This window comes from Sarcophilus harrisii, chromosome 2, assembly GCF_902635505.1.
Source record: "Sarcophilus harrisii chromosome 2, mSarHar1.11, whole genome shotgun sequence".
NCBI classification, from domain to species: domain Eukaryota; kingdom Metazoa; phylum Chordata; class Mammalia; order Dasyuromorphia; family Dasyuridae; genus Sarcophilus; species Sarcophilus harrisii.
The window spans coordinates 375,926,713-375,944,150 of record NC_045427.1 but is presented as its reverse complement, the minus strand read 5'-3'; the positions used below and the strand labels follow the sequence as shown (position 1 = coordinate 375,944,150).

Sequence of the window (17,438 nt, the reverse complement as noted above, 5' to 3'; positions counted from 1 at the left end):
CTGCTGTGAAAATCACGAATTCAGGACCCTAAGTGGGGCTGATAATGATTTCTACCACATTGCATGTGGCAAGAAATCACTCATGACTATGGTGGTGACAGTGTATCAATTGGTAACTTGCTCAGGCAAAAGAGGTCTTTCTTATTTAGGCTAGAAAAAGTACCTAGATTCAATGCATGAGAAAAATGTGCTACACTGATTGCTGGCTGCAAACCAATATTTAATTTAACTTTTATTTAACCTTAACTTTAAATTAGAGGCCCTAGATTTAAATTCCAGCTTTGCAACTAATCACCAACATAATGATGTACAAGTAACAAGTTCTCCAGGGCTCAGTTTCCTTATCTGTGAAGTACAGGAAACAGCACCTATCTCTCCCAGGGTTGTCATAAGGAAAGATTTTAGCAAACTTATGCACTGAAAGCCCTAATCAAGCCTCTACAAAAATTTTTTAAACAAGTTCTACATCATTTGCCATCATGTTCTCTACCTTCCAACCAAATAAGCCTATACGTTAAATTTTTGAACATGCCATTTAATTTCCTGCCTCTGGCCCATGTGCCTAAAATGCTCTTTTCTTGCTTGCACAGTGCCTGGTACATAGTAGAGGGAGGGAGGGAGAGAGGGAGGGAGGGAAGGAGGGAGGAAAGGAGGGAAGAAAGGAGGGAGGGAGGGAGAGAAAGAAGAAAGGAGGGAGGGAGGGAGAGAGAGAAGAAAGGAGGGAGGAAGGGAGGGAGGAAGGGAGGGAAGAAAGGAGGGAGGAAGGGAGGAAGGGAGGGAGGAAGGGAAGAAGAAAGGGAGGAAGGGAGGGAGGAAAGGAGGAAGGGAGGAGGGGAGGAAGGGAGGAAGGAAGGATTGGAATGCCCAATTCATGTCACCTTATCCCCCAATAAAGAATCTACAGATTTGGGGACCAATAGTTAAAAGTTTCCCAGGATAAAAAACAAGACCACTCTGAACACAGCTACACAGAAACAAAGATAATTACCTCCCATTCCAAACTGATAGGAGCTATTTCTGTAGTTTTTTTATATTTATTCTTAAAGAACCATATAACAAGCCTTTATCTAGTCTACTGAATTTATCCAATAAAAGCAGTTCTTGGAATGTTTGCCCAATTCATGTCATCTTATCTCCCAGTAAAAAAATCTACAGATTTCGAAACCAAAAGTTAGAAGACAATTTATTCCTTTCCACATCCTCCTTCCTGAATTGGAAAAGGAACTCCTTGGTTGCCATCTCAAAAGAGGAAGCACTATAACAAAAAAGAGGGAAAGAAAGTAGTTGGAAAAATAAATCAGAACAAAAGTATAACAGCCCAGAAAAAACAAACAACAGACTCAAATCAAAGGAGCTCTAAAAAATCCCCTACCATCAAAAGCTTGAAGTCAAACATTTCCTTTCTCAGAAAATGTGGTTTGAGATGGATGGTAGCATGAGATTTCGCCCTTAATTTAACCATTAAAAACAAAAAGGGAAAATTTTCAAAAGACCAAACCAATAAGAAACATGTCTTTGATTTTCCTTGAAAAATAAAATGAGAAAGTGTAAGGAAGAATTTTTTTTTAAAGAAGTTTTTAACTAGCATATGTACCACAACAGACCCAAAGATAGGACTCACACTTGATGTAAACAGAAAAGAGAAAAACCAGTTTATATAATTTGGATGGTACAAAGTCATGTGAATTGTCCCAAATCAAGCAAAGTCACAGTGCAAGCATTTTTTCTGTTTGGTCTTGAGTATTTTATTTATATTTATCTTTTTTTTTTTTTTTTTTTTAAAGATGTGTCTGTCCTCTTTCACAAGTCCCTTTAAAAAGATTTCTTTGTTGTTCTGACAACTCTCTCCTATATGCAGACTTTTAAAAAACTGTTTCTTTTCTTGGCATTTTGTGGATTTTTTGGAATTTTAAAAAATGGAATAGATTCCCAAATGAAACTTCTCCAGCTGTGGAGTTTTGGGGTTTTATTTATTATTGTTGTTTGGGGGGTAGGGGGGTGTCCTAAGCACAAGGAAATATAGCCAAATGCTTTTTCCACTCCTAAATTAAGTTAGGAGGGAAAAAGTTGAAAAATATCTTGTATCAAAAGCATTATTAATAAATGGAAGTAACTTTCTCATTTCTATTGAATTGATTTACTCACTTATGAAAAAAAAAGCTTCTTGAGTACTTAATATGCATAAAGAGTAATTGGTAGAAATTACAATTAGTCACAGATCCAGACCTGAAGGAGTTCGTTGTTTAATATAGATGATAAAGATTAAAGACAGAACAAAATAACAAGGGAGACCACAACAGGTGCTATGTGTACAATGGGAATTCAATGGAAGAAAACACCAGAGTAAGCTGGAGGAATATGGGAAGGCTTCCTAAGAGAGATGTTCTTCGAATTGAGCAGTGACTAGAAATGGGAATTTGTCATAGTTAGGAAATTCTGGGTCTGGAGTGAGGAAGAACCAAGTCCAAATCCGGTCTCAGGATACTTACTAACAATAAGACCCCAGGCAAGTCACTTAACCACTGCCTCTCAGGTCTGTAAAATGGGGATGATAATAAGAGCATCTATATCCTAGGGTTTTGGTGGGGATAAAAAGCCATATTTGTGAAGAGCTTTGCAAATCTTTATGTGCTTCATAAAATGTTTACTAATATTGTTCTCTCACCTCAAATATGTAAAAGCTGTCAGTTTACATCTCTCAAAGGAAGCTTCCTCATTTGTAAAAACAAGGAAAATAAAAGCAAATATTTCACCAGACCTTTTGAGAATCAAAAGAGTTAAGTTAGGTAAGGGACTCTGAGAATTTTAAAGCACAGTTTAAATGTGAATTAGAGAATATTCCTGAAAAAGAAATGTCCTGACCAAGTGTTAGAAGCAGGCAAGTCTGGGCCATATTTGGAGAGCAGGCAGAGCAATATGCATAAAAAGGATTATCATAAAAATGAGGCTAAATGCTAGGCAGTGGCTAAAATGTGGAAGGATGTTGAATATAAGGACAAAGGCCTAGTGCTATATTAGGTAAGCAATGGATAGTCATGTAAAGGAATATGATCAGGTTCTATGTTTCAGGAAGAGAAATCTTTTTTTTTTTTTTTTATAGTAACTTTTTATTGACAGAATCCATGCCAGGGTAATTTTTTTACAACATTATCCCTTGCACTCACTTCTGTTCTGATTTTCTCCACCCCCTCCCCTAGATGGCAAGCAGTCCTATACATGTTAAATAAATTACAGTATATCCTAGATACAATATATGTGTGCAGATCCAAACAGTTCTCTTGTTGCTCAGGGAAAATTGGATTCAGAAGTTAAAAATAACCCAGGAAGAAAAACAAAATTGCAGTTTACATTCATTTCCCAGTGTTTTTTCTTTGGGTGTAGCTGCTTCTGTCCATCATTGACCAATTGAAACTGAATTAGGTCTCTTTTTCAAAGAAATCCACTTCCATCAGATTACATCTTCATACAGTATCGTTGTTGAAGTGTATAATGATCTCTTGGTTCTGCTCATTTCACTTAGCATCAGTTCACGAAATTCTCTCCAAGCCTCTCTGTATTCATCCTGCTGGTCATTTCTTACAGAACAATAATATTCCATAACATTCATATACCACAATTTACCCAACCATTCTCCAATTGATGGGCATCCACTCAGTTTCCAGCTACTACAAACAGGGCTGCCACAAACATTTTGGCACATACAGGTCCCTTTCCCTTCTTTAGTATCTCCTTGGGGTATAAGCCTAGTAGAAACACTGCTGGATCAAAGGGTATGAACAGTTTGATAACTTTTGGGGCATAATTCCAGATTGCTCTCTAGAATGGTTGGATTCATTCACAGCTCCACCAACAATGTATCAGTGTCCCAGTTTTCCCGCATCCCCTCCAACAATCATCATTATTTTTTCCTGTCATCTTAGCCAATCTGACAGGTGTGTAGTGGTATGTCAGAGTTGTCTTAATTTTCATTTCTCTGATTAATAATGATTTGGAACACTCTTTCATATGAGTGGTAATAATTTCAATTTCATCGTCTGAACACTGTCTGTTCATATCCTTTGACCATTTATCAATTGGAGAATGGCTTGGTTTCTTATAAATTAGAGTCAATTCTCTATATATTTTGGAAATGAGGCCTTTATCAGAACCTTTAACTGTGAAGATGTTTCCCAGTTTGTTGCTTTCAGGAAGAGAAATCTAACAGTAGCTACACATATCAGACTGGAATGTGGTTGGGAAAGTCACTTCAGAGATTTACCTTAACAACATTTTCATTTCCTATTCCCAAAGGGTTATAAAAACTTGCATAACCTTTGACCTAACTGCTACGCAAAAATCTCAAAATAGATTCTTAAAAAAAGAACCTATTTGTACAAAAAATATTTATAGCAGCTCTTTTCTCAGGGTAAAGAATTGGAAATTGGGGGATGCCTGTCAATTGAGGAATGGCTGAATAAATTATAGTATATGATTATAATGGAATATTATTATCTTATAAGAATTGATGAACAGGATGCTATCAGAAAAACTTAGAAAGTCCTCCAAGAGCTCAAGCAAAGTGAAATGTATTGTGTATATACTAACAGCAAAGTTGTGAGTTGATCAAGCTTTGAATGACTTTGCTATTCTCAGTAATACATTGTTCCAAGACTATTCTGAAGGATTTATGATGACAAATGATATCCATACCTAGAAAAAGAACTGAATCTGAATGGATTATGACTTCACATAATTTTTTACAAACAGGATACCTGGGAGAGCTGACCTGATTATATGATTAACAGGAACAAGATGGGCTCATTTTAGCAATTATCAAGAAGAAGCTAGTTTAGGGTTCACTTCAATAAGGTAGAATGGTAGAAAAATTGACTGAAGTCACACTATGGAGGGTCTTGAAGAGCCAGGATTAGAAGCTTTATACTTGATTCAGCAGGTCCCTTTATACTTGATTCAGCAAGTCATTGGGAGCCATTGACAGTTTTGAAAAACTTTATCAATATGAGGGGCCAGCTTCATTTATTAAGCACTACTATGTGCTAGACACTGTGCTAAGCACTGGGCATACAGAAGTCCCTGCCCTCAAAGAGCTTACAGACTAAAAGGGGAGACAACATGTAAACAAACACATCCAAACAAGCTACATACAGAAAAACAAGAATTAATTAACAGAGAAAAGGCACTAGGAGGAAATGAAAAGGGGAACCCCGAAACTCTTTCTCTGACTTTGGGGGGAATGTTAAGTTCTCATCTGAAAGGCCTGCCCCAGGGGACCCTGAAACTCTCTCTCACTTTGAAACTTCTTCAAGAAGACTCCTATCTCCTAGTTTCCTTGAAGGAATTTCAGAGTGAGAGTTTCAGGATTCCCCCCTTCAGTTTCAGGGTTCTCATGTCAAAAGGAGGTATTGATAAAAGCTTCTTGTAAAAAGTGAGCTTTTATTTGATACTCAAAGGAAGCCAGGAAAATCAGTAGGTGGAGTTGAGGAAAAAAAAGCCTTGATGGGAACTCAGTTTTCTCAGATTGTCTTTAAAAGAACGTTCAACATTTCAATATAAAATCTTGTCATTGTCTCCATCTTGTCTTTATTTTCCCCTTTTCCCTCTGAGCTATAAAAGTCATATCCCTCCAAAGGCAAGTTGCTCAATCCCTTAGTTGTGGCTGGTTTGACCCTGTAAGCTATTTCACATAAATAAATGGCAAATCTTTTATCTATGATGGATGTCTTGTCATGATTGTGCCATGTTGTTAACTACAATGCTCTCCCAAATTTATGTCATATTTATCACTTCTGATGCCTTTATTTTTATATATCACTACTTGATAGATAATACAGATAAGACATCAATATAGATAATATTCTAGATTTCAACAAAATTTGCCTACCCTAATGTTCCTCAAATCCCAACCCACACTCTTTTTACCTATTCTTTATAGCTTCATCTTTGCTAACACTAGCCAATCATGCCCCTCTTATTGTCATCCACTAAAATCCTTCCTTTCTTTCAAGGCCCAGCTCAGGTGCCACCTGTGTCATGCATCCTCATCTGACCCTGCCCAGAGAAAGCTCTCTCTTTTCTTAAATTTTCTGTGGCTCTTTGCCTGGACCTTTCCTTTGCACTTAACACACTCCTCCTTGTGGCATTGTTACTTGTTTTAGACAAACTGCAAGTTCTTTCAGGGCAGAGTTTGTGACAGATCTATGTATCCTGGAAGCCTAACACATTCTCTTATATCAGATCTGTGAATTCAGTGAAATGAATATCTCCTCATTAGCAAACTCATTCTATCCATGCTTACCTAAAATTATTCTGCAATTTATAGTCTGAAAGCTGCCCATGGCACTGAATTAAGTGACTGGCACAGAATCATTATATGGCAAAAGTGGAATCTGATTCCAGGTATTCATGAATCTAAGCCTGGTTTTCCATCTACTATATGTATCACATTGTTGCTTACACCCAGTGTCTGGACATTCAAGATATCTTGGGATTTAACAGCTAGATTTTTTTTCTTATCTCAGACCAAGCCCCAACTGGTCATTATGAATATAAATTGCAATTGGTTATCTTTTGGCTAGAAACCCTGAGGGTCTTCTCCTCCCAGACTGAATTTTTTTGGTATTAAAAGAGGCAATTCTTTGCCGCAATTCTTACCTAACCTTAATCACTGAGTGGATTCTGTCTCAGTCAGCACCCTCAGACATTCCGGATTTCCAGTCAAATTTCAAGACATTTATTTTCCTTAATTTTTGGTTTTCTTTGTAATCCCACTTATTTTATTTATTGCATTTGAAAACTGAAAAATAGTTGACAGGTTTTATCATACTAGCCTAGAGGTCATGTCCTAAATGAGCAACAAAACAGGAGTCTACAAAAACCTGAAAATGGAGAAAAATTAAATATGGTTTTCCTCAAAGAACCCTTCATGTCTGAAGACCTGTGGGAAGCTCTCCCTTTCAGAGATAGTTGTCCTAAAAGGACTATTTACTTTAAAACCACTTTGTAAAATTCCACTTTTAAGTCTGGGACTTTCTCGATGTGCAAGGAAATAACTCACTTTTCTGATCTGGAAAACAGTTAGTCACGGAGTTGGATTTCATCTTTATGGAAGGTGGGAGAGAGGAAGGAGAAATACTGTAGTATCCAATAAATCCATGCTCTGGCCAGGCCCTAGTGGCTTCCTTTCCATCTGGCCTCCCTGTAAGGCCTTCAGGGGTTCTTCCTGCTTCACCAGGGTCTGGCCCCAACCACTAGCCAACACCCCGTGGTGACTTTTTCTGTAGGACCACAGGCATTTTCACATGAACCAGATTTACTTAGCTCCTAAAATCTGCAATTTCCAAAGACCAAGCTGAAGATTCCTGCATGGATAGGGACCTTCCCTTCTCCCCCTCCCCCCCCTGCAAAAAAAATGCATTATCATTTGTAGAGACAGCTGAGAAATGTGCTAAAGAAGAGGGTAAGGGGGTAACTAGGAATTGAAGGTCAATGTATGCTCTGCCTTGGATCAGGTGGAATGAAGTCATTTTATTCGGTTAAAATTGGGCTTTGAATAATAAGCATTTGCCCTGCATGCTTCATCAAAATCACTCTGTGGCTGACAGTCTGTCCCTATGTGTTTAATGCAATGCTTAACAGATACTCCAAAATAATAGCAGAAGACGAGGTAGCAAAAATACAGAGTTGGCAAGAGGTCCCCACCCCATGGCCCTATTTTGTTAAAATTTTAATCTGGTTTAATTTGGACCCAGATTAACTCATTGTCTTCTCAGGATTGACCTCAGATGCCAGGGTCCTGCAAAGGAAACAGAATTCAAGGGGCAACCAAGTGATCTTTGGGCCCTCTCTGCAGTGGCCAGCTCTCCTGGGGAAGAATGGTCAGCTCGGCATCTCTGGCAGCAACAGCTCAGCTAAGAAGCCACTCTCTTTCACCAAAAAGAAGACATAGAGTTCGTCATGAGAAAAGAACCAGCCTACCAGCCTAATTACAAACACCATAGAAGTAAGCTCGATAAAGCCCACTCTCTGCCACTGGTACTACAAGCAAGTAAGTTTTTGCTTTAATCTGGCATTCAAGACCCATGTTTTCCTCTTAACTACACCCATATCATTTTGGAGAAGTCACTCCTCTTGTTGGTATTTCAGCATCCTTGGCTAGAAGTTTGACAGAATGGTTCCTTCCTTTGGCTAATGTTTGAAACCCTGAAGCCAATTAGAATGAGCCAGAAACAATGAGGTGAAGTAACAATGAGCCCCCGTGGATGGCATGTATGGAACAGATAACAAACAAAGCCTGTCTTATGATAAGGAATCATAGGAGAATTAATATGAAATTACTCCCAACACACCTACTCTTTATAGGATCATAATATTTAAATCTGGAAGGCCCTGAAAGAATCAATTAGCCTGACTCCCTAATTTCAGACATGAGGAGCCTCATAACATGAGGCTCAAAAATCTGCCCAGGATCTGTAATTCTTAGATACTTATTCATTCATTTTCTTCTGCTTGTGTTCCTTTTATCCTAGAATTATCTAGAATGAAATTCTCTAGTTTTACATTTGAAGATATACTGAAAAAAAAAGGTAATTATAGCAAGAATAATATTAATTACATTAAAGTCAGCAAAGTACTTTACATACATTGTCTCATTTGATTCTCTAAATCACCCTGTAAGATACATGCTCTATTGCTATCTCCATTTTAAAAAATGAAAAGATTGAGACTCAGTTAGTGTATTGCACAAAGTAAATGTATCAGATGGCAATTCAACCTACTTCTTCTTAATTCCTAGTCCAACATTCTCTTCATTACAACATGAATTTTATTCTGTTACTGCTATTCCTTTGTTTTTCTTTTATTTTTTTCTTTCTTTTATTCCTTTATTGCTATTCATGCTTGTATTACAAGCCACTTTCTAGAAAACGGCATAGTAAAGTGTGATAATATAAATTAACATAAGGTTTCAATCAAAGACTTGAAAATGACAGCAATTCTTTTACTTGTTAACTCTAAATCATCAATCCCACTGCATTCGTATGCTTTTCTCCATACCTTTAGCCCATCTTTCTTGCCTTCAAGTACAAGACCCATTTCCCAACTTTCAATGCCATATTCTAAAACCTGAAAGGAACAACTTATTATTAGAATAAGCTGGGGGCAAAGTGGACAGAGCATTAGAGCTAGTCAGGAAAACTCATTTTTATGAGTTCAAATCAGGTGTCAGGCACTTTGTGATTCTAGGCAAGTTACTTATCTTTGCCTTAGTTTCCTCATCTGTCAAATGAGCTGCAGAAGGAAATGTCAAACCATTACAGTGTTTTTGCCAAGAAAAACCCAAATAGAATCATGAAGATTGGACACTCCTAAAAAATAAATAACAGAAATCAGAATAAAACTTTCTTATTCATAAGAAAATCTTATTTTGATTTCTGTCATATTTTACCCTGTCAATATGGCAAAAACTGATTTCTTTAGTAATAATAACAGCTAACATGTATACACTGCATAACATGAATCAAGCACTGCAGTTATTCTCTCATTTGATCCTCTATAGGAGGCAGATGTTATTTTTTATCCCTGTTTTTCAAAGGAGGAAACTGAGGCAAACAAATATTAAGCAACATGACCAGGATCACAGAACCAGTAAGCAGGGTCTGAACCTTGGTTTTCCTGCCTCCAAGGTCAGGACCTGATCTCCTATGCCAGTCGCTTAAAGTTCATCCCAGCAACAACAAAGATGCACTTAGAATTTTTATGTTCCTTCTGAAGTTTCAAACAAAACCAGTCCCATACTTGGTATTTGGAAAGGAGTGTGTATGTATGTGCACACGCATGAGCACCTGCATGTGGACTCCTTTTTTCCCCTAAAGCCTTGTTCTCCTAAGCATACTTCTAGTTGAGATTAAACATCTCTTTTTTTTAATTAAAACTTTTTATTTTTAAAATATATACAGAGGTAATTTTCAACATTCACCCTTGCAAAACCTTGTGTTCCAATTTTTTTTTCTTCCCTTTCCTGTACCTCTTCTTCCTTAGATGGCAAGTAATCCAATATATGTTAAACATGTAAATTCTCCTATACATATTTCCATAATTATCATGCTGCACAAGAAAAATCAGATCAAAAAGGAAAAAATGAAAATGAAAACAAACAACAAGCAAAAAAAAATGAAAATACTATGTTGTGATGGATTAAACATGCATTAACACCCCTTCTGAAGCTAAAGGAAATGAGCTGTGGAAAGTGCTTCAAAAGATTCCTTTTCAAAATACACAATTCTAAATTTCTTTTCCTTTGAACCACAAGTTTAATAAGCATAGGACAAATACTCTCAGTAATGAAGAAAGTCAATATGGCATGTTTTCCAGTAGAACACCAACACTGAGGCTGAAATTTAGGAAGGAAGTAGATCATTAGGGAGAAAGATATAACTTGTAGGCATGATAACTCAGGCATATCCCAGGATGCGTCTTAGCTTCAGAAAACTGGAAACAGACGCATAAACCCCTTGTCTCAAGATTCCTAGATCTCGACAACATCAAAATGGAAAGCAACAGTATTTTAGTTTACAAAGAAAGAAAACCCCAAAGGAAGATCCCAAAAAAGAATTCTTGAAAAATTACTCTTAATTGAAAAATAGTCCTCAGCCATCAACTTTCATCTTATGCATTCTCTCATGGATTTCAACTTTCATGGCATTTAAAACGATGCTGGAAACTAAAAGGCTGTGGTTATTAATCCCAGGTCTGCCTCTCACTCATATGGTAGCCTTTCATCTCTCACCTATATTTCTTGTACTCAAAATTTCCACAAATATCTGGATCAAACAAGATAAAATTTAACAGGGATAAATTTAAAGTCCTATACTTCAATTCCATAAAGTTAACTGCACAAAACCACATTTACATCAGATTTGTCGCACAATATATAAGCTGATGTAGCCTCATTATAAAGGGCATGTGACATTTCACATTTGTAGGATAGAGTGCTTTTTCATTTTCTTCTTCACCTTATTTTATAAAAGACTAAGGATTGCAACTAGCAATTTCTAAAGACAGATTTGAACTTATAAAGATGCATCTTCTTGACATCAGACCCATCTCACCTAGCTGCCTTTGGTGTATCAGACACTAAACTCTGAGTAAGACAACTTGGGCTCACGACTCACTGTACATATGTACTGTGTGGCTACGATGAATGAGACATTAAACTTCCACACACGTCAGTTTCCTTCTTTATAAAATGGAGATCAATCAGTCAACAAGCATTGCTGAAATTACTCCTGTGAGGACAAGAAATAAAACAGTCTTTGGTCTTAAGGAGATTACATTTCTATAGTAAGACAATAATGCTCACTCACATTACCTAATCTGAAGGCATATTTAAGGAGTCCATATACCTCAAATTAATATGTACATGTGAATTGCTCTTATTACTAAGATGTACCTAAGAAACAAATGGATGTGGAAACAAAACCAAAAATGGGGAAGTGGGAGGAAGGGGAGGAGGGTAGCTATCTATAAACTCCAAATGAACTAGGTGATATGGAAATCAAACATGAACAAAATCCCAAAATGTGAAGGACATAGTTCCATATCATCCTGTGCCCTTGTCAGACTATAACTAGAAGATTATGCTCACTTTTGGGGTACCCATTTTAGGAAGGATACAGAAAGGCTGGTGAGCTGACATTGAGCATGGGAAATCATATTATATGAAGATGTTCTAAAGAAAAATAGGAATATTGGCCTTGAAGAAGTTGAGACATGATAGCAATCTTGAAATCTCTTTGCCTATTCTAGAACTTAATTGTTTCTCTTTCATTCTCAAAGGGGAGCATGACATCAGGGAAATGATAATCTGACATTCAAGTGACTTAGACTGAAGCTGGGTAAAATCATCTGCTTCACATTTCCCTATAGAGCCATCTGAGTCCAGTGGCTAGATATGGATCAGAACACCTGAAGATGGCCCTGAATGCAGAGGGAGCCCTGGGCCTTTTTAAGCTAAGGTGTTCAACAGGTCTCAGTTTGACTGAGGATACATCCATTAGTGATTAAGGCTAGGGAGCAACTGAGGGGAAGAATTTCCTCTTTCACTTAGTCCAAAAAATCTAAAATAAACAAATAAATGAATATATGAATCTGGAAGGGGAAGATCCCCCCCTGGTTTCTGACCAAAGGAGAAATGGCTGTTCTTTAAATTCAATCTGAAGCAATCAGAATCCAAACAATGACAAAATGGGTTTTGGTCTGGGATCTATTAGTAGCCAATGAGAATCAGTCTGGTTTTGGATTAAAGCATGGGAAATCTAGCCAGTAAACTCCTTGAGATATCTTGAGAGGCTTTAGAGGTGCAAAAGAGGAAAAAATGCTTTTAAAAGCATCTGTAAGTGAGGATATAATAGGGGAAGGGGGAAAGAAGAGGGAAAGTGAGAAACATAACTAAGTGAATAATCAATACTGATTGACTGATCTCCCACTATTTAATCCAGGACAAGTAATTTAACTTGTCCAAGCTTCATTTGCTTACCCTCTTTTAGGGATGTTGAACAGAACAGAAAGGGAGAGGAAAGAAAGAGGAGAAAGGACAAAGAGGAAAGTTCATTGTAATAAAAAAAATATATATCCTAACAATGAGAGCTTTCATTCCTGAAAGGCAATAAGCACAAAGATTGCACCCATTCCTAGATGAGAAAATAAGGCTCAGAAACATTAAATGACTGGCTCAAGATTACAGATTTGAAGGTTAGTAAGTCAACAAGCTTTTAATGAATAATGAATTAAGTATCAAAATCAGTATTTATACCCAGGTCTCTCCAGATTCCAAGACCAGTGAGCTTCTCACAGCACCATACTACAAGCAGAGGCAGGAAAACAGAAGAGATGAGATCTTTTCATTATATAGAATTTCTAATGATCCCATGTTCAACTGAATACATGAATGACACAAAAACTCAAGGAAAGAGAGAAATGAAAAACAATGGGGGGAAAAGCCCAGATAAACAATAATATGCTTCAGAAATATCCTTTAAAAGTAACAAAACTAGCTTGGATGGGTTTCAAGCAATTAAAGTCATAGTTGTGGCTTGAGATTGTATAATTGCCATGATCCTTGGTCCATGGAAAAGGACAAACTGTGATCCACAGGGTAGAGAAGAGGAAAAGTTCCAACGAAATGACTAATTGACAAATTTTGTTCATCAAAATTCACATCAAGTATTCTTTTTTTGATTCATGACATTCCTGAGGACAATTTAATAATAAGGAAAATCTGATACAAACTCTGTGCCTTCTGTTGGACCATGGACTTCGCTTCACCATCCATATTTCCAAGTTCTCCCAATTGTTTAATTGAACAGAGAACTCTTTTAGCAGCTGGTTCTTTTTCCTTGTCCTCCAACTGTTCTCAGCTGATCCAGAGGTATTATTAGGTCCATTAGGTATTATTACCTAATAACCATGCAATTGTTATTCCTTATAAATACTTGGCTGCTTTGTCTACCTGAAACTTCTCCCTTTCTTGGGCAACCTCCTCTTTATGCAAGTGCAATGTTTTGAAACTAAAATCTAAATCCATTTTTCAATTCTAAAAATTCTTTCCCAGAGACTGAAAGGAATAAATACAAAATGATTATCAAAAAAGCATCTATAATTATTTTGTGCCCAGTTCTTCAGGATTCTTTGGCCATTTCCTTTTTGGGAGGAGAGTGGTAGGGAGAAAAGGCAGGATTCCCACTACTAACTTGCAGATTTCTTTCCTAATTATTTCTGAACATGTAATCCAGACCAGAAGAGCTGCTGTCTTTGAACCCTCTCTATTGCTTCTCACTGAGCACACAGGGCTTTTCCTGCTTTTAAATTCAAACACATGGAAATCGTTATGGCAACACTTACATACTCTTTCCAGGAGGTAAAGTCAAGCATTTCACAGAAATCTCAACACCAGCTCATTCTCCCTCAGTAGGATATCAGATTATCCCCACGAAGGAACTAAATCTCTGAAGCATGAGTCCTAGTCAAACACAAAAGCCATTTTGCCCACTAGGCTGTCAGAAGGGCAACCAGATAATTGAAAAATTAATTGCTCAGTGTGACTTGCACTATCTGGTCTCCTAAATTCCTAGTTTCTCTCCAGTATATCTCATTCTGGGCAAAGGAGGGCTGCGAAAAAGAAGATCCCTATAAGGTCTTCTGTGATAAATTCTCATAACATTAAAGACATGAAAACAGAAACCCAAGTGAGAAAAACCAGGTTATATGCATAGAATCATAGACAATAATCCTGGAGAGGACCTTGAAGGTCATAGAGTTCAAACCCTATTATTTTAGAAATAAAAAAACAAAGGCATACAGCATTTAGATGCCTTGTCCAGGATCACAAAAAAAGTTGTATACAACAAGCAGAGGCAGAATTTGAATCCCAAGTTCTGTCTTCTATTCATTAAGCCATTTGCCCATCCCTACAGTAACTAGTTATTTGCCCAACAACGATCCATTGCATTTGTAGAGTGTTCTAATCATTTCACAGCTCTAATATCTCACTGGATACTCACAAGGTTGCAAAGTCAGACAGGCCAGGTATTATTATTTCCATTTAACAAAAGAAGATATCAAGGCAGAGTAATTAAATAACTCAATGTCATGTGGCTAGTTGTTGGAAAGCCAAATCTAGAATCCAGGTTTTTTGATTCCTAATCCAGGAACGTTTACCTTCCCTTTTGAATTTTGAAGGGAGAAGTCATAATGGTTTGTCATCTTGTGGAAGCCTTTTCAGTGAAGACTATACAACTCATGTCCCTCTTCCCATCATGTTTCAGTTACATACATACATATACACACACACACATAAACATTTTATACACACACACACTTTTACCATTCAACATGACTACTGAATCTAAGTAGACAGAATTAAGAAAAGAATTGAATACTCAAAAGAGAGATGAGACCACATAAATCAGTTATAAAACTTACTTTGCCAAATGGTTCATGAGTAACTGTAGCATTTGCCTATTTTTCTCAGGAAGCCGATGAACAAGGGCATGGATTTCTGACACTCGAGATTCCTGATTCTCCAGCTCTGTGGGAAGGGTGCAAAAGAGCAGTGTCAAAGTGAAATTAGTTTTGGTGACAAAGGGTGATTTGCCCAGGGTCATACAATTAATAAGGGTTTAAAGTGAGATTTGAACTCAGGGAGACGAGTCTCCCTAACTTTGTGCACTAATGGCGCCACCTACCTGTATGAAGGAAGGGTCTCAAGTTAGGAAGGTCTTTAGGATCCTTTTGTAAACCAGGAAGGCCCCATAACACAGAGTAACAGGATGGATGAATATGAACTCAAGTCAGAAGAATGAAAAATAATGGAACAGAAAGTAGTAGTCAAATGCCCTCACAACTGTAGGGGAGAAATGAAACAAACTAACTTCTCTCATGTGGCTAATTAGTTTTAAGGACATGAGGAATTTTATGCAGTGGGATAAGTGGTAAACAAACTAGCATGTCATATATCAAAATATTACCTCAACACAACCTTAGTGCAAATGGACGAAGTGTTCAATTATCTTCAAAATAAGGTCAACAAACAGCTTGGTGTAACCAAGGCAACAGAAATTATGAATTCAATTCCCTCCCCCAACCTTGGTTTTAATACTGATTCTACCATCTTTTTTCAAGCCCATCAGTATTCTTCTCTATTAAGGACTAGCAATGTTGTGTGGTAGAAACAATTCCAGATTTAATTAAGAGGGATAGGAATTTCAATCCAGAGTGATTCTAGGGGAAATCATATAACTCCTGTTTTTTAATTTGTTAAAGGAGGATGAAATTACTTGCACTCCCTTCTTTACTGGGATACATGAAAAGCACTTTTAAGTATTAGGGCACTAATAGAGTGAATTATTATTATTAAATAGGGAAATGTCATTCACTATGCCCTGAGTTATCAGGCTATTTATAGGGAGGAATCAATCAGAAAATAGTTGCTTAGAATTCCTCTAAGAAAAGTCCAGTGCAATTTCATTTTCATTCCCAGTTCATTTCTTCCTATCTAGCTTTTCCTTTTTCCTTTCAACAAACAGTTCATAGCAGATGAGATGTCCAAGGATTTTTCTTCATGATTCTCTTACAATAAATGCAATACAAAACAAGGATCAAATTCAAAACACAAAATATCTTTTATTTCATCAGCATAGGAATTCGGCCCACTACAACAAATTACAACTTATCTATAACTTCCAGTCAAGCATTTAGTAAGTACCTGCTGTGTCCTAAGCATTATGCTAAATACTGGGAAAAGAAAAAAAGGTGAAAGGAGGCACTCACAATCTAAGGGAGGATGGCTAATATGGAAATGTTTTACATGGCTCCACATGTATAATGGGCATCATATTGCATGCCTTTGTAGTGGGGAAGATAAGAGGTAAAAGGTGGAAGAGAATTTGCAACTCAAAATAAAAAATGAAAATTTAAAAATTGAAAGAAACAAAAACCAATCTAATGGAAGAGACAACAAGCAGACACAATGTAAGCTGCTCCTTGAGAGCAGAGGCTGTTTTTGTTCGTAGACACAGTGCCTGGCATATAATAAATTACTTACTGATGAATATAATTAGGGAATGCTGCCTGAAACTAAAGATTTAAATGACTTGCCCATGATCACACAGCTACTATCTGAATGCAAGTCTTAATAACTCCAAATCTGGGCCTAAATCTATCATGCTGCCTCAAAATAGTGAAGCAATAAAAGACAATCTTCAATGACAACCCCTCAGTGAAGGAAAGAGAATGGATACCCCTAAAAGCTGACAGGAGGTATAATAACCATTGAATTTTAAAACCAGAGACTGTACAAGCTGCTGGTGTAACTATGCTGAAGATTCAGGCCAGAGTTTCATCTGATATAGAATTTGAAGACTCTCTTTCAAGCATACCACTTACTCACTCCACAGAGCCAGATTCCAGTGTACTAGGAATGGCTTGCACCTAATCCCCATGTACTTTTTATATCACTAACATGACGCTAGGGACCTAGATGGGACATCCAAAGAATGATCATAAGCTGTGAATGGAAGATCTGATGCAAAGAGATCTATGGAGTTATATAACGGGTGTCATATTTATGGAAAAGCATCTTAGGCTCAATCTGTGTAATGTGCAATGTCTGATTCATTCTGTAAAGTTCTGCTTTGGCTGGAAAAACCCAAGTCATTAAAACTTTAGTAACTAGAATTTGCAATCAAACCTCTGTTTCTCTTCTCCTACAGCAGCATCTTAACTTTGAGTGTGTGTACCACAGACTTATTAGCATCTACATGGGCATAGATTAGGGGGCAGTGAAACAGGGGGTAGATCTAAATATTATGTTTTCTTCAAAATTCAAAGAAAAAGTTCCTGCTATTCTCTACCTCCTCAAAATTGTACAAAAATCAAACTTACTC

The 17,438-nt window shown here is 37.1% G+C and overlaps 1 protein-coding gene across 7 annotated transcripts in view; it reads right to left on the bottom strand.

Moving 5' to 3' along the window:
• Positions 1 to 17,438, bottom strand: part of ARHGAP26 (Rho GTPase activating protein 26) — a 514,081-nt gene that overhangs the window by 173,771 nt on the left and 322,872 nt on the right. For all 7 annotated transcript variants that reach the window (XM_031953469.1, XM_031953472.1, XM_031953473.1 and 4 more), the window contains one exon: positions 14,977 to 15,082. In XM_031953469.1, coding sequence (XP_031809329.1) covers positions 14,977 to 15,082 — 106 coding nt within the window. The remainder of the gene's footprint in view (positions 1 to 14,976; positions 15,083 to 17,438) is intronic.